At 40.7% G+C, this 23,375-nt stretch overlaps 3 protein-coding genes across 3 annotated transcripts; 2 read left to right on the top strand and 1 right to left on the bottom strand.

Moving 5' to 3' along the window:
• Positions 1-16,667: 16,667 nt before the first annotated feature.
• Positions 16,668-20,079, top strand: LOC135712087 (uncharacterized). Its single transcript, XM_065235065.1, has 2 exons — positions 16,668-19,160; positions 19,252-20,079. Exons 1-2 carry the CDS (start codon positions 16,668-16,670, stop codon positions 20,077-20,079), a joined length of 3,321 nt encoding a protein of 1,106 aa, XP_065091137.1.
• LOC135712086 (uncharacterized) lies at positions 20,076-21,866 on the top strand. The gene has a single exon (XM_065235064.1). The coding sequence runs from the start codon at positions 20,076-20,078 to the stop codon at positions 21,864-21,866; it is 1,791 nt and encodes a 596-aa protein (XP_065091136.1).
• Positions 21,867-22,291: 425 nt separating this feature from the next.
• LOC135712085 (uncharacterized) lies at positions 22,292-22,942 on the bottom strand. Its single transcript, XM_065235063.1, has one exon. It carries the CDS (start codon positions 22,940-22,942, stop codon positions 22,292-22,294), a length of 651 nt encoding a protein of 216 aa, XP_065091135.1.
• Positions 22,943-23,375: the final 433 nt, after the last annotated feature.

Raw genomic sequence — 23,375 nt, 5'->3', positions numbered from 1 at the left:
ACGAAAATTAAATAAAAGTATCGTTGACTTGAATCAAACAAACCACGTAAATGGATCGATGACTGTATAAAAATTTACCAAGTTCTGGAAACCAGTTTTGTTGATTAACGAAACTTCCCATCGAGTTTGACCTCATATGGGGGGAAATGAGGTGCCATGAAACTCAAAGTTAGCCTTGTATTGTATGTTCCGATACCTATTAGCAGTTGCAGTAATCTTCTTGACGGACTCTTTAAACTTATTAACTACCTCCAATATAGCGAGCTGCACCGTTTGTACAGCGCAACGGATCAAACATAGTTTATTTTGTAACTCATTTGTTCCCGGTTGTGTGTCCTGGTCATCGTAATCATCCTGAGATTGTACATTGTAGATCTAATTAGATATTAAATTAATGTAGCATGAAGTTCAAATGCTACAAATGTTCACTGTTACTATTCGAAACGACACGCACTATCCCAATTTACTTGTATGCAACTGGTGAACTCATATCAAGAGTAAATTATCCCTGCATGAAATTTCACTCATTATTTTGTTCATCCGCTCACTAGGCGCGTTTTTAGTTTTCTCATTTGAGGTGGCATGAAATTTGATCCGTGGGATTGAGTATAATCTCCCAGTAGAATTACTTGTCGTCGGAAATTTAATAATAAGAAAAACACTTTAAGTTAAATATTGGAATGAGCTAGACAGATGTGACATGATCTTCGTTTTTAAACATTCCGCTTTCTGTCTTTCCTTAACCTCAATCAAGCCAAATCAAGGTACAAAAGTGTCTTTATTGAGTCTAATATTTAAAAAAAAAATCTAAACAAACTCTCCCAATGCCCGAATGACAACCTTATCCCACAGGACATACTGAGCATTTATTTCCAATACGTGGCGATGATGTTTCGATGCGGAATCAACTTTCAAATGATTCATCATTTCGTTTGAAATGGCACTTCGAATTTTCTGTGCAGCGGATCTTAGGTATGTTTTAGTGTTCGAACGATTTAATGTTAACCCGGTAGCCTCAGCAATTGGATCAAACAATTCCTTTAAGCCTTCCCATTCTAGGCTTGCCAGGGAAAAATTGTGCAGTGAAACAATCTTAATTACGGAATCAATGAACAGCTGCTGATCAATGACTATTGGCCTCTTCGGAACAATGATGGGCTTTTCGGTGACTACGTCTTCTGCCTTCATTATGCCAATTTCTAGCGCTTTTTTTGAATGCTTGGCACGAACATTCCGGATAAAATTCCCCGGATCATAACTCGCTTGCTCGTACTTACAGTTAATGCTGGGGTCAATTATGCATTTGCCCTTTGAACCATCACGTTCGACGTATTCTGTCACAATTTCAGTCAATGTTCGATCACTTTGCCGATTTTTGGAGTCCTTTGCACTTCGTTTGGATCCATTTTCGGAGCCTAAACAGAATTTTGTTTGATACACTGCAACTGAAATTTTCAGTGATTACCTTTTTGCTGTTTTATTTAAGCATTCCGCTAACAACCCAATTTCATTACTTCATTATGATGACTACCAAGCCTTTGGGATTTTCCTTTTAAAAGAGTTGTATAGATTTTTCTCTTTTAGTTTACTTAAATTTTTGGTTTTTATTAGTAAGGTAGGTTCCAATTTAACAGATTGTAGTTTCATTTTTATACCTGTGATCTTGATTTTTTTTACCTAGGGGATGAGTACTTAAGGGGGTTAGATTTTGATAAGTTCTTTAGTGGGAATGACACTGATGAAGACTGCACATTGTAGTCGAAATACGTATCTGTCATGGATACCAAAATTAATTAAGTGGAATTAAATGAAAGATAACCCTTTTTGCTGTTTTATTTAAGCATTCCGCTAACAACTCAATTTCATTACTTCAATAGAAAAATGCAAGAAAATTAAGAGTAAAAATACACACCGGAAACTTAGCGGTTGTCATCAATTTCGTTGGATAGTTCATCTACTGTGTCATCTTCCTTCTCACAGAAATATTCACTACTATCACTGTCGCTTATTTCACCACCATCTCAATTATCACCACAAGATGTGTGTCTCGGGTGCGTTGGTGACGGTGTTTCCACCGGCTGTGATTCATGGCATTCTCGTTGATGCCGTTTCATTTGACCCAAAGCAACTTTCTCCTTAAAAAAAACCCATCTTGTAAAAAAAATTAATGACACGTTGAGACCGACACCAGGCACGTTTTTTTCTTTCTTTGGTTTGTTTTCGTTTGATCTTGTTTTCCGTACTGAAAACCAATGCTACCGACGCCAGGAACGCAGCTTCCACACACCTGGACCCTACCTATCGACCCATCAACTCATGAACCGGGGACCAAGAGCTTTACTTCCCTTCAGATTTTCATTTTATGTTTGGTAAATTTTACCGAAATCAGAACAGATGAACATTTGGTAAAACTTTGACCTTCATTTTAAAATCCATTGAATTAAAAAAAAAACAATTTGAAAAAGGTTCAACCTTGTTTAAATGATCAAATCTTGTCATTTCAGTGAAGATTTAGTTTCAAAGTAACTGAAAAGCAATTGAATTGCACAAATTTTACCAAACAGTTCAGCTGTTCAGATTTCGGTCAAAATTACCGAAGTCGGCGATAATTTCTAAGTGTGAATGCCTCTGAAAATCCTGGTGGCGCTGACTGGGACTAAAGCCAGGCTTTTTGGGGTGGAGGCAATCATGCTTCCCGTTACACCACCGGTGCCGCTAACACCAGATACGTAACCTCGAAATAAAAATTTGAGCAGTTTTCTCCTTGCGTTTTCTACTGTACTAAACGGCGCGTTTAGTAGACAATTTTCCGATACTTCTATATTTACATTCTTTCGCGTCCAAGGATCAGACATAGCCAACACAGCAAAAAATAAATTTTAATATTACATCCAAGAGGATACACTTCAATCATGTCTAAAATCTAATGTAATTTTTATGACTACAAAAATAAACAAATGCAGTAAAAGCACCGTAATTTCAGTTCATGCACTGTATTAATGATAATTTTGTCCTTTTTGGCAAGTAATATTACACAATATTTTCGACACGATTGAAGCGCATCCACTTTGATGTGATATTAAAATTATTTTTTTGCTGTAAATTTGCCAACTCGTATAGCATGTTGATTAATGTATGTGCTTTTGGCAATGATAAATGACCGACGGATAGTATGTATCATGGATATTGACAAATGATAATAATTGCGAAAACCTTTGAATTTCTCTCTGCGTTGATTGATTTTGTTTTTGATATCTGCTGTGTCGTATTATCAACAATCAATACGAAACTAACGATTTTAAATTGGCTCACTACTTGACTAGCCTATTGGTCCCAAGCAAATCGATTTACGTACCCCATTCTAGTATAAATTCCAGTACTGCACTATGTTTGTTTTGATTCGCTATGAAAGTTTGACAGATAAAATGAGGGGTTCGTGGATTTTCCTATGTTTCTAGGGGTGCATCGATTAGCTTGGGACCGAAGGGAGTACCAGAGCTGAGCCAAAAAGTTGAGTACGTTTCTTCGGGACCTTCTGGTTTTACAGTTACCTCTATGGTATTATTCACACACTCAATCGCTGGTTAAATGAACGCTTCGCCGATCGTTCAGTTACCTACATATGTTCTCGGAGTTGAAGGGTTGGATAAGGTATTCGGTTAGGATTCACCTCAAATTGACGATGCAACCAAAAGTATGTATTGTTTATTTGTTGTTTATTTAATCTCTCGATAGCCGGCTATCGAAAGAACATATTCATTTTGTTTAGTGATCATGAATTTTAAGAGTCATGACGGAGAGCTTGGGATTAAACCCATGATTTTCTGCTCAGTAAGCAAAAACGATCCCTCCAGGGTCATCGAGCATCTCAGAACCATAACGCTTCGCGACAATACAGGACTACGTTTTCGCTTGATATGCAAGTAGTTTCCAAGGTTAGTGTTCAATATCAAATATACAAATGATGATGGCGATTTATTGTGCTGTGGGAGAGCTTGGGGTTAAATTCATGATTTTCTGCCCAGTAAGCAAAATCGATCCCTCCAGGGTCATCGAGCATCTCATAATCCACAGCGCTTCGCGTCAAAGTACGAATATATGGATGAACTATCTATTATTGAATACCTATTATTTACGATGATCTCATGAAAGAAATAAAATATAAACTACAAACAACACGTGACAGTTAAAATCTCAAAAAGATATTCTCACAAATATATTTCACGCAACCAGGAATCTCAAAACCATTAGACGCTATAATGATATTCTACACATTTTAGACACGAGAAGAGGCCAAAAAGCAAGCGTCCGACACACAAAACCTGTCAAATCCACTTGCAGCCACAATCAACGATTCTACGAATTGCGAGCGCTCACAAATCATAAAACCGCTGACTGTGACACTCTGAAAGCGAAATTTACAGGCTCTATGCGTCAAACACCTGCCCTCCAATCTCCTCCCGCATCCAACAACACAAATCTCTATTACAACATCTAACGAATTCAAAACTCCGAAAATCACTCATCTATAGCAAGTGAGTGGAAGCAACCCTGCATGCAACCATTCTTCATGATACACTTTTTCTGCCTATCTTTCTATTGGCCTGTGAACATGCATCAAGTAACAAATCTAGAGCTGCTTGGCTATATTCAAAATTTATAAAGGTTTTATTGCAGCTGCAGCTTTATCACGGTCATGAAACATTCTTATAGCTATCTACAAAACCCCTATAAAGCTAATTAAAAAACCAACTGATGCTTATGCTATTTTCACTTATGAAAGGTTTTATGATTGCTTTGAAGTATACAATAAAGTAATATGAATTGCCCTTATAAAACCAAAAAATAAATCCTTTCGTTGCTTTATAAGTAAGCGCAATAAAACTAGTTGGCCATGAAACAGTTATTTTAAAACAATTATAAGCATTCAGTTGCAACTTGTCAGAAATGTAAATAGGTGGTTTATTTTTACAACATAGAAAAGAATAAAAACTTTCCGGTACTTCCAAGCGGAGCGCAAAGAAAATCAACAAAATTGTTAAGGCCGGCGCACAATAGATACGTTTTCGGGTTTTTTGACAGATAATGCATGGGCTAACTGTCAAAAAACCTGAAAACGTATCTATTGTGCGCCGGCCTTTAGCATGAGCATGAAAACATTTCGTGTATACGTATACGCGACGTAGTGAGTAAGAAAAACGTCAGCAATCTCTATAATTCTTCCGTTCTCGCTCGCATATACATGGGGTGACACTGTCGAATCTTGGTCGAAATACATGGAATGGTGACAATCCTAGGACAAAAAGGTTGAAATCACGCATAACTTTTCATAAAGGTTAATGTACCATTCAAAACTTTTCCAAATATTTGTAAAATTCATCGGTTGCACCCGTAGAATAGGAATATACATTTGCCCTCAAATAAAAAAATGAATTCAAGCTGAACACTGCATTAGGTCCTAAGTAACATTGACAGATTATCTTCGTTGACTTTCTCTTTGCATCCCCATGGTCATGTAAAGACATTCCCAGGTATTTTCAGCACATAAATCGATAAAAGAAGCTTTTATCTAGCATCCAATACGACAAACACATCAAGAAACGGTTCTGTGAATAAGTTATTAACGAAAGAGAAAGTCGACGAATAGAATCGATCAATGTTACTTAGGACCTAATGTAAAGTTCAGCTTGAATTGCTCTTGTAAAAAAAAATAGTTCTCGTAATAAAATCATGCATTATGCTTTTCTGTTCTGCTTTCATCCCATGCACACTGGGCCAGGAATGCAACCTAGTGGAGCAAAATTAATAACTCCGAAACGAAGCATTTCCGCGACTTGGTGTCTTCGGCAAAATTTCTCGTCATAATAAGGACCATCTATTGGCATAAACAAATAGTTCAAAACTCTTCCGCAAATATGGTGTCACAATCTAACTTCTTTCTCTGACGTTTTGGAAACTTGATGTCTTCGGCAAAGTTGTTTATTTTGACAAAATGAACAGCTCTTTCAAAAACGTAAAATTTCCACAGTCTACTGGTTCCAAGTTATATGGAGTTAAATAAAAAAATGTCGAAAATATGGTTTTTTTTTCTGTTTCGGTTTTTTTGCTAACAGCTTTATAATGTTATATTTTTCTCTTTTGCAAATACATTAAATAAATAGCTTTTGTGAAGAAACATACTGGATTAAGCTTCAAATTTCAAAGATATTGTTGAAAAAACGAGAAAAAAAACACAATTTTTGAACATTAATATCTCCTAAAGCGCAAAAAATCGCAACCTGACATTTTCAGCAAAAATTAAGCAATACTCGATAAACAAAATATCAAAATTTGAGAGAGGTATATTTTGGTGTTTTGTAGATTTCTTCATTTTAATGGAACATTATTTTTTTTCTATAACTTTTTTAATGCATTGAAATGGCGTTTTGAAGACTTGACGACTTTGGCAAAATTGTTTATCTTGATAAAATAAATAACTCTTCTTAAGACGTTAAAACTTCACAGCCTACTGTTTTCGAGGTATATTCATTTAAACAATATATTTAAAATTAAAACACTTATTTTCACATTTTTTCTGTTATTTCACATAACTCGAAAACCGTAGGCTGTGAAGTTTTAACGTATTAAGAAAAGTTGTTTATTTTATCAAGATAACCAACTTTGACAAAGTCGTGAAGTCTTCGAAACACAAATTCAATGCATTAAAAAAAGTTATAGAAAAAAATCATGTTCCACTGAAGAAATCTAAAAAAAAACATGAAAATATACCTCTCTCAAATTTTGATATTTTGTTTATCGAGTATTGCTTAACTTATGCTGAAAATGTCAAAATTGTGTTTTTTTTTCTCGTTTTTTCAACAATGTCTTTGAAATTTGAAGCTTAATTCAGTATGTTTCTTCACAAAAGCTATTTATTTAATGTATTTGCATAAGAGAAAAATATAACATTATAAAGCTGTAAGCAAAAAAACCGAAACAGAAAAAAAAACTATATTTTCGACATTTTTTTCTTTAACTCCATATAACTTGGAACCAGTAGACAGTGGAAATGTAACGTCTTTGAAAGAGCTGTTCATTTTGTCAAGATAAACAACTTTGCCCAAGACATCAAGTCTCCAAAACGTCAGAGAGAGAAGTTACATTGTGGCACCATCTTTGCGGAAGAGTTTTGAACTATTTGTTTATGTCAATAGATGGTCCTTATTATGACGAGAAATTTTGCCGAAGACACCAAGTCGCGGAAATGCTTCGTTTCGGAGTTATTAATTTTGCTCCGCTAGGTTGCATTCCTGACCCAGTGTGCAATGTAAGCATTAGACATTTTAAGAAATTGCGCTTGGTGTTTTTCTTGCCTGCTGTCCTCTGTCACCATATTGTCATTATGAAAATGCCATTAGCCTTGGAATAAAATCCAAGAAATTTCAATAAAATAATGTATGTATGTATGTATGTATGTAAGGTAGCCACCATCCCTTCGAAGATCTTGTCTTGTATGCAGCTCCACTTAATAGCAAGATCAATTTGAGCTACCGATCTGAATTCACAATATCGCTGTATGAAGGGCCAAAAACGGTGGGGTGGACCCGTAAGCAGAGGCACTTACGCGAAATCCACGGGAATTTAAGAATCTCCTTCCAACGATACGATCCAACAAATCGAATAACGCAATTCGCAATACTTATTAAGCTTCCTACAGGATGGTTTGTTAAGAAGGGCGCGTCAATCTCCATGAAACTGTTGGAGTAGAATTCACACCATCACAATCGAATCGGTAGGATAAAGAAAATGATAGCGTTTATTCCCTCCTAGACTCCGGTTGTCATACCACTCCAATCGTCCAGTTCCAGGTCAAATGATACCCTGATGCTCCCTCCCAACCCAGTATTTATTTATATATATAGTAAACATATGTAATGGAGAAATGAAATATATCAGAACATTAAAATACGTAATAATGAAAATACATTTATATGGGTAAAAAAAACTGGTATTCCGCAATGAAAATAATAATTAATTTACATACAATATGATGCAGCTCTATGTCTCCTCAGCTCCCAATAAGGAAGATGTAACCCTGAAATTTCCAGGTTAAAGAAATTTCAATAAAATAATGGCTAAATAAGAGATCCGGAATGATTTCCAGTGTGCATTGGTATGAATTTATGTATTGAGATCTATTTTCTGTAAAATTAAGGTGATTCCATCAAATTCATTTGATTTCTGAAACAATCTTTTTTGTTAACTTGAATTATTTTGGAGGCGCATTTATTTAACGCTCATATTATCCCAATATACACGATAACATTTCAAGCGCATATGTTTTGGAACTTCTAAAAAGTCGTATATTTTCTTTAAGATTTTCACTAATGTCGCCATGAAACAAAATTGATTGCATGGTGATCTTGACACCAACACTCAAACCTATTTTTACCGCTAAAGATTTCCATATGCAAAAAAAAAGTTTCGCAGAACAGAACAACAACAAGCTAATTTATGGCGGTTGCTTTGAAGCCAATACAAATTAAATTGGCTGATTTTCACCAAAGCGTAATAAAACTGCTTGGATACAATATTACTCTTATAGAGGCTATGAGAACCTTTTGTAGAGTATGAGGCTTCCTGACAAAAGGTTTTAAGACAGCTTTATTGTGATTCTCAAACATGCTTTATAAACCTTATCAAGAGTGGTCCACTAAGCTGTATGACGATCTTATAGCGGTTATCAAAAGGTTGTGCTGGAGCTATTAATTTTATTGGCGGTTTTATGAAATTGATCTCAATAACCACTAATAGAGTGCAATAAAACAAGAAATGCTACATGGGTTAGCTTCGAAACTTCTAACCAAACTGGGATAATTCAAGACCAACAATTGAAAATGCCTCAACTCCATTTTGTAAACAAACCTTGTAAGGCCATTTTCTTGCGAACAGAAACCTACATTCACAATCCTATAACACAATCGGGTAGAGGAGAATTTCCCCTAACTGTTCATTTTGTTGATTTTCGTTGGTGGACTTCGGTTCACGACAAATTGGCCTTACAAGGTTTTTTTTACAAAATGGAGTTGAGGCCTTTTCAATTGTTGGTCTTGAATTTTCAGATCAAATAAAATAAATATTGATTATTTTACGCAAAAACGAGCAAGTAATATTAAATCTCTTGTATCCTATGCTAATACTAATTGACTGTAACAAAAATAATACGCTTACATAAAATAAAATATTAATAAAATTATATGCAAAATTAACTAAAAGATCATTACTTTATTGGTGAGAAGTTTCTAATAAGCCCTCCCAGTTCCTCTGTATACAGAACAAATATGATATTGTAATCAGAATTGCAACCGATTTGCATTGCAGAAGCAGCGGATTTCATCAAGGAAGTTCTATTAACAACCAAGAATTAATCGTTTGAGGCATACTGAAGCATTAAGAAGGTGATATGTGTCACTATAGGAAATCATCATCGTTGCAAATATAAAGAAATTAAACATAACCCTTTGCTTCAGTACCGTAAACCTCCATGTCCATTAGACTGATGCAAAAATTGACTTTTTCGCTCCACAGTGCTTAAATGGTTTCAAATCTGGTCCTGATTAGCCTCCCAAAATTACAACTCATTTGGTTAGAAACAACCTTCGCACAAGCCATTTGAAGTTTACATGTAAATTACTATGGGAAATCTTAACTTTTTGTTCATTGCCTTCTAGTCTTTTTCCATATTGAGCTGCGAAACAGTCCGATAGCCATTCTTATAGAAAAAATTTTCAGCTACAACTTTGCTGAAGATCGTTTCTATGTAAAACGAGACAGGAAAAAGTTATTAATTATTTAAGAGATTGGTAAACTTATGACATGATCAAGCAGCTGCTCTGTAGGCAACACTGTATTTTGCAATGTAACAACATGATTTTTGTGTTCTATTCAACGCCCCAGAAACACCAATGTTGCCTGCTGAGCAGTTGATTGCGCATGATCATAAGACATCAGCGCATTGAACCATTGATAACTTTCGATTCTTGCATTTAATCAAAAAGTGGTCTTTTGCAAAGTTGTAGTTGGGAAAATTTCCTAAAAGTACATTTCAAAGTTTTTGAAGCAGACCGATATGGTGAATTATTAGATAGACATGAACAAAAATCTTGGTTTTACCATAGTAATTCCCATACAAACTTCAAACGGTTTGTGCCATATCAGTTTCTCACCAAATGGGTTCAAGTTTTGAGAGGTTAGTCAGGATCCGTTTGGAATCGTTTAAGTATTGTGGAGCGAAAATTTCAAATTTTGAATCACTCTAATGTCCATGGGGAGGGACAATACATCTGTCGAATCAGGCAATCAGAAACTGGTTTCTGAATTCTGAACTTTCCCCTACACGATGATGCTGTTGATTTGCGTGGGCGGCCTACGCTTTGTAAGGAAAGGGCTAACAAAGTTTTGTTTGCAAACGCTGATAGGCCCTTTTAATTGACGGCCAATAATTGAATAGGTTGGGGAAAAGTCATTATTCATCAAAGTAGGTTTGAAAAAAAAACTTGACAAGCACTTAAGTATCACAGCAACCTAGAAGGAAAAAAAGTGTTGTGAAGTCATAAACATAAGTTTACTGTAAAAGATCAAGCTACTTATAAAGAAGTTGTGTAATGAAATTCGAATTTCTAGAAAAGTAGTGTGTCACTGCCGTTTTCATCGTCGCGAACGGAATCAAAAAGTGCTAATGCTTTCCTCCTGTGATCTCCTGCTGGAACGATTATTGCATCGTGCGAACAGTTCCCGGTTACAACGTTCGTAACCAGGTCGTCCACCATGATTTCGACGTGTAGATGAATGGACCGAAGTCGGAGATGCTGGCCAACGTCGGTGCTCAGGTGAACAACGGGATAATGCAGTCCCACAAATATTAGCAGATAACGGGGCAGTTTGCCTAACCGAATCCTGCGCAATTGACCAACAACGCCGAGCTTGGCATTCCTTGAGCTTGAATAGCTGTCATCAATCTTCGAAATGTATTTATGCTACAACATCATTAAATCGAATTTGATTTATCTAAATCATTCTATTTTAGGTTAAATCTGGTTAAATGAAGCCAAAAGGCATAAAACCATTGGATCAAGCCATCAATTTTCATTCAAGATGGCAATGAAACATATTTTCAAATTAATGTATATTAACCCTTCGTGAAAATAACTCCGTCATTTGCTATCAGGTATGCTACTATTTTGTGTATTTTTCTTTAAATATTGGCTTGAAATTAATACATATTTAAACAATTATTTTGTTATTTATGTCAAGGGGATTTTTTTATTATTATTGGGCAAAATGGGCCGAAGGGATTCAGAATTATGTGAAATTTTTCTTATAGGTAGATTTTATGATTATATAAACAAACATTTTTTTCTTTGCTATTTTCATGGAGAGCATTTTCCAATTATATTTTATATAGATTGTTGTGATAATTTCCTTATCATTTTACTACTGATTTTTCAATCTTCGATAAATTTTCTAAATCCGAAATCTTCAACTAAAATTTTTCGGAAAAATCAACCACTACAGTTTTATTTTTTCATTTTTGTTCGTTCATATATCCATATTCTCTACCTGTGGGCAAAGTGTTATAAAATTCAAATACCCTTTGGCCCAAACCTGTCCGATAGTAAACGCATTTCTAGCAGGCGGAGATAGATCACTATCCTCTTCAAAGAGCCCAGCAATAAATTCTTCAATAATTTCGTTATGAACTTGAGTTTTATCATGCTCTTTGGTAGCCTGACTATCAGTTCCAGATAACTCGTCCAACCTAGGGGCACCCCACTCTAAACATTGTATTTATTGCATTGTACACAAAAACACCTAAATGATATCTAAGATACCTAGAAATACTTGAAAATACTTAAGAAATATTTAGTGCTAGTCCGTTACCATCGTTGTTAGACAAATTTGTTTGTTTATCTGATGTTGTCTAGAATTTTGTGTGAATATTTTGAACCTGCCCTTTTCCTGAAAGCTTTTATAATTAGTTTGTTTCTCATCTTTATTCCTTATATTCCTCACGTGTGTTGGAACGCAGACCCCAACAGTACGCAGGGAATGTTTCGCCAATTTTGGCTGCGATGTTGGAAACGAATTGAGTGGTTTGATGATTCTTTTTATCTTGCTTGCACTTTCGAACATTTCACTGACCGTAATCCGTTTGCCATGTTACTGGAAGAAGTGACGGGATCATTCCATCTATTGCTCGTTCAATTTGAATTCAATCGTTATTTTTTTTTCAGTCAGATATTGACCGCACGTCGATAACCAAAAATGTTATGCTGATCGAAGCTGCATTCAGACACCATTTCGTAGTGTCATAGCTTCAAGTTGAACGTGTTTATCAAGAAGTTCTCTAATTTGAAATTTTCAACGCTCTTTTGCAAGACGATTTTAAAGATCGTCAAAATAAAGGGAATCCTTTCATTTTATTATGAAAGTATATTCTCATTCATTTTATGAGATATCCTTAATGATTATGGTATGTTAAAACATGGTTATTAAAACATGTGGTTTGGAAAATGGTTTGCTATAAATCAAGTCGAATAATTCAAACAAGAGTAACAGTACAAAATCTTTATATTTGGGATATAACAAACCGTATCAGGACAATGATAAATGATGTCCGTCTTGGTAGTCTTCGATTCTTCTTTTACGTGTTTCGTCTGGTTTGCACTATATGGGACAGAATGAGAACGGTTCGAATCCATAAAGTGAAAAATGCGTATTAAATTAAAAAGAAACCATTGATTAATACTTAATTACAATTCTCACCGAATTCAATAACCATTCGAAAGTAAAATAGCTCAAAATACGGCTTGTTCCGACCTCCAGTGAGAAGCAAACTGCCTGGTTTGCTTCAAACATCGTAAATCACCTGTAAATGACCATCGTACACTCAAAAAATATTGAAATCAAAGTTGTATAAAAGCTACTCTCCCGCCAGACGCATAGCTCGGTATAAATTACATTAAATTTAATTAAATTAAAATATAATAACATCGTATAAAATTGATTTATGCACTGATAATTTAATCGATTACTTTATTTGTTTTTATTGTGCTGTTCAGGAAAATAGTGCAGGATAAAATCTATACGCCAACGATAATTTATTTTTCTTGATATACATAGTACAGGGTGCGTGACGAATTTTTGCAGTAAATTTCAAATAGTAATTTCTCTTGCTTGTGCATCATGATTTAGATATATTTGGCAGCACTGGATAGCTTATACTGTTAGGTGTAAGATTTAAACAAACAATGTTGAGTAAACGTAAAGATGTCGAAACAAGAGAGCAATCTGTCAGCCGTTGTCACTTTGTTGCGCGCCGGAGTATGCATGAAAGAAATAGTTCGGTCGGTAAATGTGTCTGAAAGAACAGTGTATAATATTAAAAAAAAGGCTTGGGAAAGTGATAAGACGGAGCACCTGCTCATACTGCTAATAAAGCACAGAAATGGCTTACGGAAAATATTTCGTAAATTTGGGAGGAAGAAATTTGGCCCCCAAGCAGTCCCGATATCAATCCGTTGGATTATTTTGTATAGGGCGTCGTCCAACGGGATACCAATAGAACCCCTCACACCACACTTAAGTCGCTAAAAGCTAAAATCAAGGCAGTGATGACATCTATGGATCGAAACATTTTAAAACGTGCATACTGCAGTTTCCGGAAGCATCTAACTACAGTCGTCGAAAGGGAAGGCAATTTTTTTTGAATAAATTTACTTACAACTTCCATATGTTGCGAAAGAAAATAAATCACACACAATTCATTGCTAGAATAACTAACTGGTGTATTTTGTCTCAAATATGCCATTTACTGCAAAAATTCGTCACGCACCCTGTATGTGTATAGGTATTACATACCTATCAATATACAATAAATTAAAACAAATCAATAAATGAGAATAGACTAAATGAGCAGATATACTCCACGATAGGAATCACCTTCGACCGGTGATCACACGGATACCTTAATAGTAGTGAACCCGAAACATGGCGCCCTAATTAGCTAGCGGTATACGGTCATGTGCTGCTGATGTCCATGAACATGATTCGGGGGAAGATCGCAGTTGCTCTGATGGGTGATGGGTTTTTACTGACTACCCGGGTTCTGTTTTTTGTTGACGGCACCAGCTTCTTCAAAGTTTCTCTTCAGAACGTTCTGCTGCTTATCATGGACGGTGTGCAGTCGAACCATTTCGTTTTTGACAGATTTCGTTCTCTCGATTCTCACTCTTCGTTCGCATCAACTTGATCTGCTTCCATCGGATTGCCTGCATTAGCTGCCAGCATGACTTCAAATTCCTCCACAGTCAGCGTTCGTAACTGATCGTTAGCCCATATCCTGCAGGACGGAATGAAGCTGCTGCTCCAGAGTTCAAATCAATCACAGCTCAAACGCACCTTCTCTCCAGCACTGTAGGCAACAGTTCCAATCGCAGCTCCTGAATATGGTTATTCTTCTCTCTAGTATACCATTGAAATGTTTGTACCTAAGAACCTTCAAAATAATCTCTACACCACTTTTGGGATCACCTCTAGGAAATTCTTAGAATTTAATTTACAATTATCTTAGTATTCTTAATAATTCTCGCAAGGTTTCCGTTAAATTTATTTAAATCATTCTCTTTAAACGTTACCATTAGAAAATTTGTACTTCAAATATTGCTAATAATGTCCATGGAGTCCATCTCGGCATAATTCAACCATTGTCTTGGAAATCTAAACAGAAATATCTATGTTAATCCCGCCACGTCCAATGGCCCGACGAGCCCCAGCAGCCCCACCGCTACCACTGTGACGGACGCATACACCTCAACGCGACCACACCCGTGTGTTGGTCAGAGGATCGTCGATCGTATGAAAGTCAAGCGGTCGACGGGTAAAATATGTAAACAAGCCAGAACAATAGCTGAATCGAGGAAGTAAAAAGTAAAATTAATTCTACTCGCAAGTGGTGTTACCTTAATCTACCTAATTTATACTGTTAAACTTAAATACTATCACTATCTAACGTGTCGATTGAACTAGACTACAGTATCTTGATTAACTTATAATACTTTGAACTTATCTAAGGTGAGAACTAGCTGGAAAATTAGTGAACTTATAACTAAACATATCTATATATACATCTAATAGCTACCTACAGCTGAAGAAAACCTTAACTTATAACCATAATATCTTGCTCTATGCAAACTAATTACTGCGGAACGAATCACCAAAAGTAAGTGTAATGCAATATTTATATTTGTGCACGAAACATAACATTGTCCAATGTTCTCAGGAATTTGTAATTTTTTCCATTTCGATCAATCTGCCGGAATAAAATTCACGGATTCAAAAGATTCGTTTTTACCGCCCAACATCTTACAAATTCTTTTGTGGCAAACTTTACGATGTCTGGCAAGGGATCGAAGTCTGGATCGGCCAAAGGCGACCTCGCTAGAACTACGCTCACTGATCGTCGGGAAGACGGAGCGAGCGCGATTTATTCGTCAGCGAGGACCTCGTCTGGCATAGCCGACCCAATAGTCAACACAACTGCAGTTGCTCCTATCAACAGCCCCATTGTCGCTGCGAGTGCACCGAATGCTGCAGCGGTCGCGACGTGCGATGCAGTGGGTTTGACGAACCAGGTAGCCAGCGCATTGCGCACTGCAGCAGTAGTCTCGGCTGATCCGGTAAGGACAGGAAATCCCCCTCCTACCCCCCAGGTAAATGATGACGTTGTTGCAAATAAAGTGTATGCCATGAAGAAAGGAGCAGTTCCGAAGCAATCGGCTTCGACTGTCAACCCTAAAGTTAAATCTGTCCTTTCCAATCTACACGGAAAGGACGTTGTCAGACGCAATCCGGTACGTCATGCGCGGGCATATCGGTTCAATAGCTGTGAGTTGTGTGCAGAAAGTGATAATAGTAGAATGGTGCAGTGTGATGGTTGCGAGAGATGGTTCCACTTCTGCTGCGTGGAAGTTACTGAAGGAATAGCTGAAGTTAGTTGGAACTGCCCAGTGTGTCCAGTAGGGCAGAGCGAAGTCCAACAATCAACCCCAGCGAAAGACGTCCAAGCAGTAGTGCAGGCTGCTAATCCAACCCCAAAGGACTCTGGCGATGCGAAATCAAGCGGAAAGAAAAGCAGCAAACGGAGTGAACAGCGGAAAATTGACTTGAAGCTGCAGAAACTCGAGGAGCAGAGGAAGCTGGAACAAAAGTTCCTGGAAGAAAAGTACAGAATTTTGGAAGAGGTGGAAGATGACAGTGAGACGGATTTGGACAACGAGGATCTCGAGAAAATGTCTACAGTTTCGCAATGGATCAAAGATACGGAACGCGGCGGAGTAGTTCAAGACTCTGGAGTCGAAGAAGAGAATCTTTCGGAAGAACCGAGGTTTCCACCTGGACTCGCCGATCAGTCAGTAGTGGTCGACCAACGACAAGTAGGACAGCAACATCGTTCGCAAGGAGGGCGGCGTAACACCATACCAGATTTCGCTCCCGAACAACGTTCTACGCCACAGACGCGGCTTCGTCCAACGGATCCTACCTCTCAGCGTTACTCTACGTTCCCGGCATCCATGTTAAGACCGCAGTTTCCTCCTCGACCATCAGTGACCGGTCCAACGCTCACGGCAATGGAACCTGAACCAATTCCTGTCGAGGAGACCATATGTATCCTCAACCGAAGCCAGATGGCCGCCAGACAAGCAGTATCTAAGGACTTGCCTGAATTCTATGGAAACCCCGAGGACTGGCCACTTTTCTTCTCGATGTACACCTCATCAACACAGATGTGTGGCTTTTCCAATGAAGAGAACATGCTTCGTCTACGTAAGTGCCTAAAAGGAAAGGCACTGGATGCTGTAAGATGTCGGTTGCTACATCCTTCCAACGTGTATGGTGTCCTTACAACACTGAAGATGCTCTACGGCAGGCCAGAAGCGATCGTTCAAGCAGCGATAAGGAAAATTCGTTCAGTACCACCCCCGGAGATCGATCGTCTAGAGAGTCTGGTCAACTTTGCGCTCACTGTCGAAAATTTAGTAGCAACGATAGAAGCCTGTGGGATACAGGACTTCGTGTACAACGCCTCACTCAAGCTCGAGTTGGTAGATCGATTACCGTCGATGCTGAAGCTGGACTGGGCGAAATACACTAGAGGCAATCCGGCCACAAATCTCGCGGACTTCAGTACCTGGTTATACTCCATGGCGGAGGATGCAAGCGCAGTCATGCAGACGTCCATCAACGCTCCACGAAGTCGAGTCAACAAGAAAGATGGATTCATCAACGTCCACACCGAAACTAGCAACGATCGATCCGGATTCTCTGCAGCTCCAGCTAAAGATACGCGTACCCAATCGAGAGATTCTCCAAAGGAATGCCTTGTATGCAAAGGTTCTTGTCCGTCACTTGCTAAGTGCAAAAGGTTCGTCGAGCTGAGCTACGAGTCGAAGTGGGCAGTAATACGGGAAGCAAAGCTGTGCCGTAAGTGTCTTCGCAAACACAACGGCACCTGCAGACAGCAAAGCAAATGTGGAGTTAGAGAATGTACCTACCTGCACCACCCTTTGCTTCACTCCGAGAGAACCGAAGCCTCCAGAAACGGCTCCCGGGTGGAAGCTGCTACGAACACCAGTTGTAACGTTCATCAAGCGCAGACAAACGACGTGCTATTCCGGATTGTTCCAGTTGTGCTCCACGGTCCGTCGAAGATGATTCAGACGTACGCTTTCATCGATGATGGGTCCGAGCTAACCCTCATGGAGCATTCTCTTGCACAGGAGCTTGGGTTACAAGGACCAAACAAAGCACTCTGTTTGAAATGGACAGGTGGTAGCAGAAGAATGGAGAACGAATCTCAAAAGGTAGAGGTGGTCATCTCTTCTGTGAGAAATACATCCCAAAAGTACAAACTGGCGGATGTTCGGACTATACATGAGCTGAAACTCCGGCCACAAACCCTGATAGCTTCGGAAATGCAGAGTCAGTATAATCATCTCACTGGAATCCCCTTCGATTCCTACACTGAAGTAAGTCCGCGAATCCTGATTGGACTGGATAACGCGCAACTTGGGCATGCGTTCAAGAGTCGCGAAGGAAAACCATCCGAACCGATTGCCGTCAAAACCCGTCTAGGATGGATCGTGTACGGGAGCTGTTCGTCCAATCATCTCGGAAATCATGTAAACTACCACGCTGTACAAGCGTGCGAGTGCAACGAAGGTTCTGACGAAAGTCTCCATGCAGCAATGAAAAACTACTTCACTCTCGATAGCATGGGCATCTCTAAGCCTGACAAGTTACCGCTCTCCGTAGACGACCAGCGTGCTATGGACATTCTGGAAGTGGTGACACTACCCAAGGACGGCCGCTATGAATCAGGCCTTCTTTGGAAGTATGACGCAGTGCGGCTTCCCGATAGTAAAGCTATGGCTCTCAGGAGATGGGAGTGTTTAGAGCGGCGGATGAAGAAGGACGAAGGATTGGCGGAGGCACTACGTGCAAAAATGGCCGAGTACGTCCAGAAAGGGTATGTCCGGAAACTGAGCGGAGATGAACTGAGGCATCGTCAACCGCGTGAGTGGTATCTGCCAGTGTTTCCGGTCTATAATCCCAACAAGCCAGGAAAATTGAGGTTGGTTTGGGATGCAGCAGCTACCGTCCAAGGAATCTCCTTGAACTCGGTTTTACTGAAAGGACCCGATCAATTGATGTCTCTACTGTTAGTCTTGATTCAGTTCCGGGAGTTTCGAGTCGCGGTATGCGGGGACCTACGAGAAATGTTCCACCAGGTGTTGATGAGGGAGGAAGACCAGCATTGCCTGCGATTCTACTGGAAGGAAGATGCGGAGGATGGTGCGCCGGATGTGTATGTTATGAAAGTGATGACATTTGGCGCCTGCTGTTCGCCTACGACAGCCCAGTATGTTAAAAATATCAATGCGAAACGATTCGAACACGAGTGCCCGCAAGCCGTCGATGCCATTGTGAGGAAGCATTATGTTGACGACATGCTTGCCAGCGTCGAAACGGAGGAAGAAGCTGTAAAGCTGGCACAGGACGTGAAACGCATCCATGCCGCAGGAGGTTTCGAAATGCGAAATTGGCTGTCCAATTCATCGACCGTACTGGCGTAGTGCTGGAGAAGAAGGAAACGTCACCGAAAAGGTGTTAGGCCTTTGGTGGAATACGACTACGGACTGTTTCACTTTCAAGGTGTCTCCAAGGTACGACCAGGACCTGCTGTCCGGGGACCGTCGACCAACTAAACGTGAGGTGCTTCGAACGCTTATGATGATGTTCGACCCGCTTGGCTTCATTACGCACTTTCTCATGTACCTGAAAGTACTGCTGCAGGAGATTTGGAGATCCTCGGTTGATTGGGACACCCCCATTGAAGAACCACAGTTCCAGAAGTGGCTGACATGGTTGAAGGTTCTGCCGGAGGTAACCAACGTCCAGATTCCACGGTGTTATAGAGCGTCTGTGTCACTAGGAAGCAACTGCAAAGTTCAAATGCACACGTTCGTTGACGCAAGTGAGAACGGCTTCGCAGCGGTAGTGTATCTCAGGTTTGAAGAAGGAGACGCAATTGAAACCGCGTTCGTGAGTGCAAAAACGAGAGTTGCCCCGTTGAAATTCCTTTCCATACCCCGCTCCGAGCTTCAAGCCAGTGTCCTCGGAGTTCGCTTAGCGAAAAGCGTCGCCCAGTCACTATCCGTTAGGGTGTCAGAACGCTTTTTCTGGACAGACTCCAGAGACGTTCTATGCTGGCTGAACTCTGATCACAGAAGATACAGCCAGTTCGTAGCATTTCGGGTGAGCGAGATACTGGAAACGACTGATGTGAAGGAGTGGCGATGGGTTCCCACGAAGCTGAACGTGGCCGACGAAGGAACCAAATGGACCCGCCATCCTGATCTCACCGCCTCCAGCCGCTGGTTTCAAGGACCGGAATTCCTGAGGCAGTCTAAAGCAGAATGGCCGTCTGGCCTGCGATGTGGAATGACGGATGTGGAACTTCTGGCCTGCGATGTGGAATGACGGATGTGGAACTGCGTGCGCACTTATTAACGCACGTCTCCACGGCCGAATCAATTGTTGAAGCACAAAACTTCTCCAAGTGGACAACGATACTACGGAGTACAGCGTACGTGTTCCGGTACATATGCAACTCAAAGCAGATGGTCAAGACGAAACAGCGAACCGGTGGACCGTTGACGCAACAGGAATTATACAGGGCCGAGAACTTTCTCTATCGCCTTGCCCAGAGTTGCGAATACGTCGACGAGCTTGCGATCCTCGTCAGTAATCGCCGAATTGGATCGGAGAAGAAGTCGATTCCAAAGTGCAGCTCTATTGCCTACTTCCGTCCGTTTCTCGATGAATACGACGTGCTGAGAGTCCGTGGCCGTACCGCTGCCTGCCCGTTGATCGACTACGATGCAGTCAACCCTGTCATTCTTCCTCGTAACCACCATGTCACACGGCTGATAGTCTCTCACTACCACAGCAAATATCACCACCAAAACCACAACACAGTCCTCAACGAGATTCGCCAGCGATACAGGATTCCTCACCTCAAGTCCGTATACTACACGATCCGGAAGCAATGCCAAAAATGCATGAACGAAAGGGCAACTCCACTACCGCCGACCATGAGTGATCTGCCGCTATCACGTCTGGCTGCGTACTCTCGTCCGTTCACGCATATGGGGGTGGATTATTTCGGGCCGATCATGGTATCCGCCAACCGTAAAACAGAGAAACGCTGGGTGTTGATAGCTACCTGCCTGACCATCCGCGCCATACACCTGCAAATTGCACACACTCTAAATACCGATTCCTGCATCATGGCTCTACGCAACGTCATAGGTAGGAGGGGTACACCGGCGGTCATCTATAGTGACCAAGGAACTAACTTTCGAGGCGCTAGTAAGGAGCTGAAGGCCGCTATGGAGAGTTTGGATCAGGAACGCTTGATGATCGAGTTCACGACTCCTCACACCAGCTGGAGTTTCAATCCACCAGCCTCCCCGCACATGGGTGGAGCGTGGGAACGTCTTATCCGTACAGTCAAACAGAACCTCGGGAAGATCCTGCCAGCCAGCACGCTATCGTACGAAGTCCTTGAAAACCTGCTCATAGAAGTCGAAAACGTGGTTAACTCACGACCGCTGACCAGCATTCCATTGGAAGACGACGAATCCCCGGTGCTCACACCGAACCACTTCTTGCTGGGATCGTCGAACGGTTTGAAGCCGTGGCTACCTTTCGACGACAGTCCTGCGGTACTCAGGAACTGTTGGCAACGCTCTCAGACCTTGGCCAACCAGTTCTGGAGACAATGGGTTCGAGATTATCTGCCGTCGATCACTCGCCGAACCAAATGGTTTGGCCCAGTGAAACCCATCGAAACCGACGACATCGTCGTCATCGTGGACCCGAACTTTCAGCGAAACTGCTGGTTAAAGGGACGCGTAATAGCAACGAAGCCAGGAGCCGACGGCCAAGTGAGGTGCGCAACCGTCCGGACCATTAGTGGTATCTATGAGCGTCCAGCCGTGAAGCTCGCCGTGCTAGACGTAGGCGTCTGCAAGGATACGCCTCAGGACGACCATCGGCGCATTCCGGGAGGGAGTGTTAATCCCGCCACGTCCAATGGCCCGACGAGCCCCAGCAGCCCCACCGCTACCACTGTGACGGACGCATACACCTCAACGCGACCACACCCGTGTGTTGGTCAGAGGATCGTCGATCGTATGAAAGTCAAGCGGTCGACGGGTAAAATGTGTAAACAAGCCAGAACAATAGCTGAATCGAGGAAGTAAAAAGTAAAATTAATTCTACTCGCAAGTGGTGTTACCTTAATCTACCTAATTTATACTGTTAAACTTAAATACTATCACTATCTAACGTGTCGATTGAACTAGACTACAGTATCTTGATTAACTTATAATACTTTGAACTTATCTAAGGTGAGAACTAGCTGGAAAATTAGTGAACTTATAACTAAACATATCTATATATACATCTAATAGCTACCTACAGCTGAAGAAAACCTTAACTTATAACCATAATATCTTGCTCTATGCAAACTAATTACTGCGGAACGAATCACCAAAAGTAAGTGTAATGCAATATTTATATTTGTGCACGAAACATAACATTGTCCAATGTTCTCAGGAATTTGTAATTTTTTTTCCATTTCGATCAATCTGCCGGAATAAAATTCACGGATTCAAAAGATTCGTTTTTACCGCCCAACAAACTCCTTCACAAAATTATAGCGAGTGTCGATGTGCTTTGTTCGGTTGTTACCGCCGGCAGATTTCAGCATCGCAATACAGCTTTGGTTGTCTTCGTGTACAACTACAGGAGCCAGAATTGGTTCTCCGACGTCCTTCAGTAGCTTCATCAGCCACATCAGCTCGCGGTTGGCTTCGGAAAGCGCCTCGTACTCCGCTTCGGTAGACGAAAGAGTTACGCATGGTTGTTTTCGGGCTGCCCAACTGATTGGTCCTCCAAGACAGAAGACGAAACCGGTGTTTGATTTCCGGTCTGTCTTGTCACCAGCCCAGTCTGCATCGACGTATGCTTCCAGCGGTCCGGATGAACCCAGACGTAGGCTCCAATCCACTGTTGACTGGAGATTCCGGAGCGTCCGTTTTGCTTCGGTCCAGTCTGCTTCCGTTGGTCGACTCACCTTGCGGCCCAGAATTGAGGCGCTTATGGCGATGTCCGGTCTCGTGTTGACCGCGATGTATAAAAGAGCACCCACCAGGCTCTGGAACTCGTCGTTTCTGGGCATGGGCTGCTCCTCCTTCTGCTGTACATTCGGGTACCCGGAGTCCATCGGTATCGGCGAGCGCTTCGCTTTTGATTGTCTGATAGTGACAATCAGCATGTCTTCCACATATAGTAATATGAACGTCTTCTTCTTCTTCCAGGTTTTTACGAACAGGCATGGGTCTGCTTCAGATGGCACGTAGCCCAGATGCTTCAAGACTTTGGTGATTTATTCATTCCACACCCTTCCAGCCTGCTTCAGACCGTAGAGACTTTTTCTTAGATGCAGTACGTTGTCCTTGACCCCGTTATGGAATCCTACCGGCTGCTTCATGAAAATGGTCTCTTCCAGCTCTCCATGTAGGAACGCCGTCTTCACGTCGACGTGCTTCACCAGCATTCCTCGTCTGGCGGCGACACTCAGCAGGGTCCAAAAAGTGGTTTGCTTGGCGACTGGCGCAAAGACCTCATGGTAGTCGGTTCCGTATTTTTGATTGAATCCTTGCGCTACCAACCTGGCCTTATAGCGGATCAGGTTTCCACCCTCGTCC

The sequence above is a fragment of the Ochlerotatus camptorhynchus genome, unplaced genomic scaffold, assembly GCF_037179485.1.
Source record: "Ochlerotatus camptorhynchus isolate MF236.1 unplaced genomic scaffold, CSIRO-AGI_Acam_v1.1 ptg000457l, whole genome shotgun sequence".
NCBI lineage: Eukaryota > Metazoa > Arthropoda > Insecta > Diptera > Culicidae > Ochlerotatus > Ochlerotatus camptorhynchus.
The sequence above is the reverse complement of the archived record's forward strand: the minus strand, read 5'-3'. Positions and strand labels throughout refer to the sequence as shown.

Excerpts from the sequence above, each read along its gene's own strand:
- LOC135712087 (XM_065235065.1), top strand. The coding sequence starts at position 16,668 with ATGGAACCTGAACCAATTCCTGTCGAGGAGACCATATGTATCCTCAAC. Across the intron at positions 19,161-19,251 it reads GGCTGTCCAATTCATCGACC|GTGTCTCCAAGGTACGACCA; the intron begins GTACTGGCGTAG and ends TTCACTTTCAAG.
- LOC135712086 (XM_065235064.1), top strand. The coding sequence starts at position 20,076 with ATGACGGATGTGGAACTGCGTGCGCACTTATTAACGCACGTCTCCACG.
- LOC135712085 (XM_065235063.1), bottom strand. The coding sequence starts at position 22,942 with ATGCTGATTGTCACTATCAGACAATCAAAAGCGAAGCGCTCGCCGATA.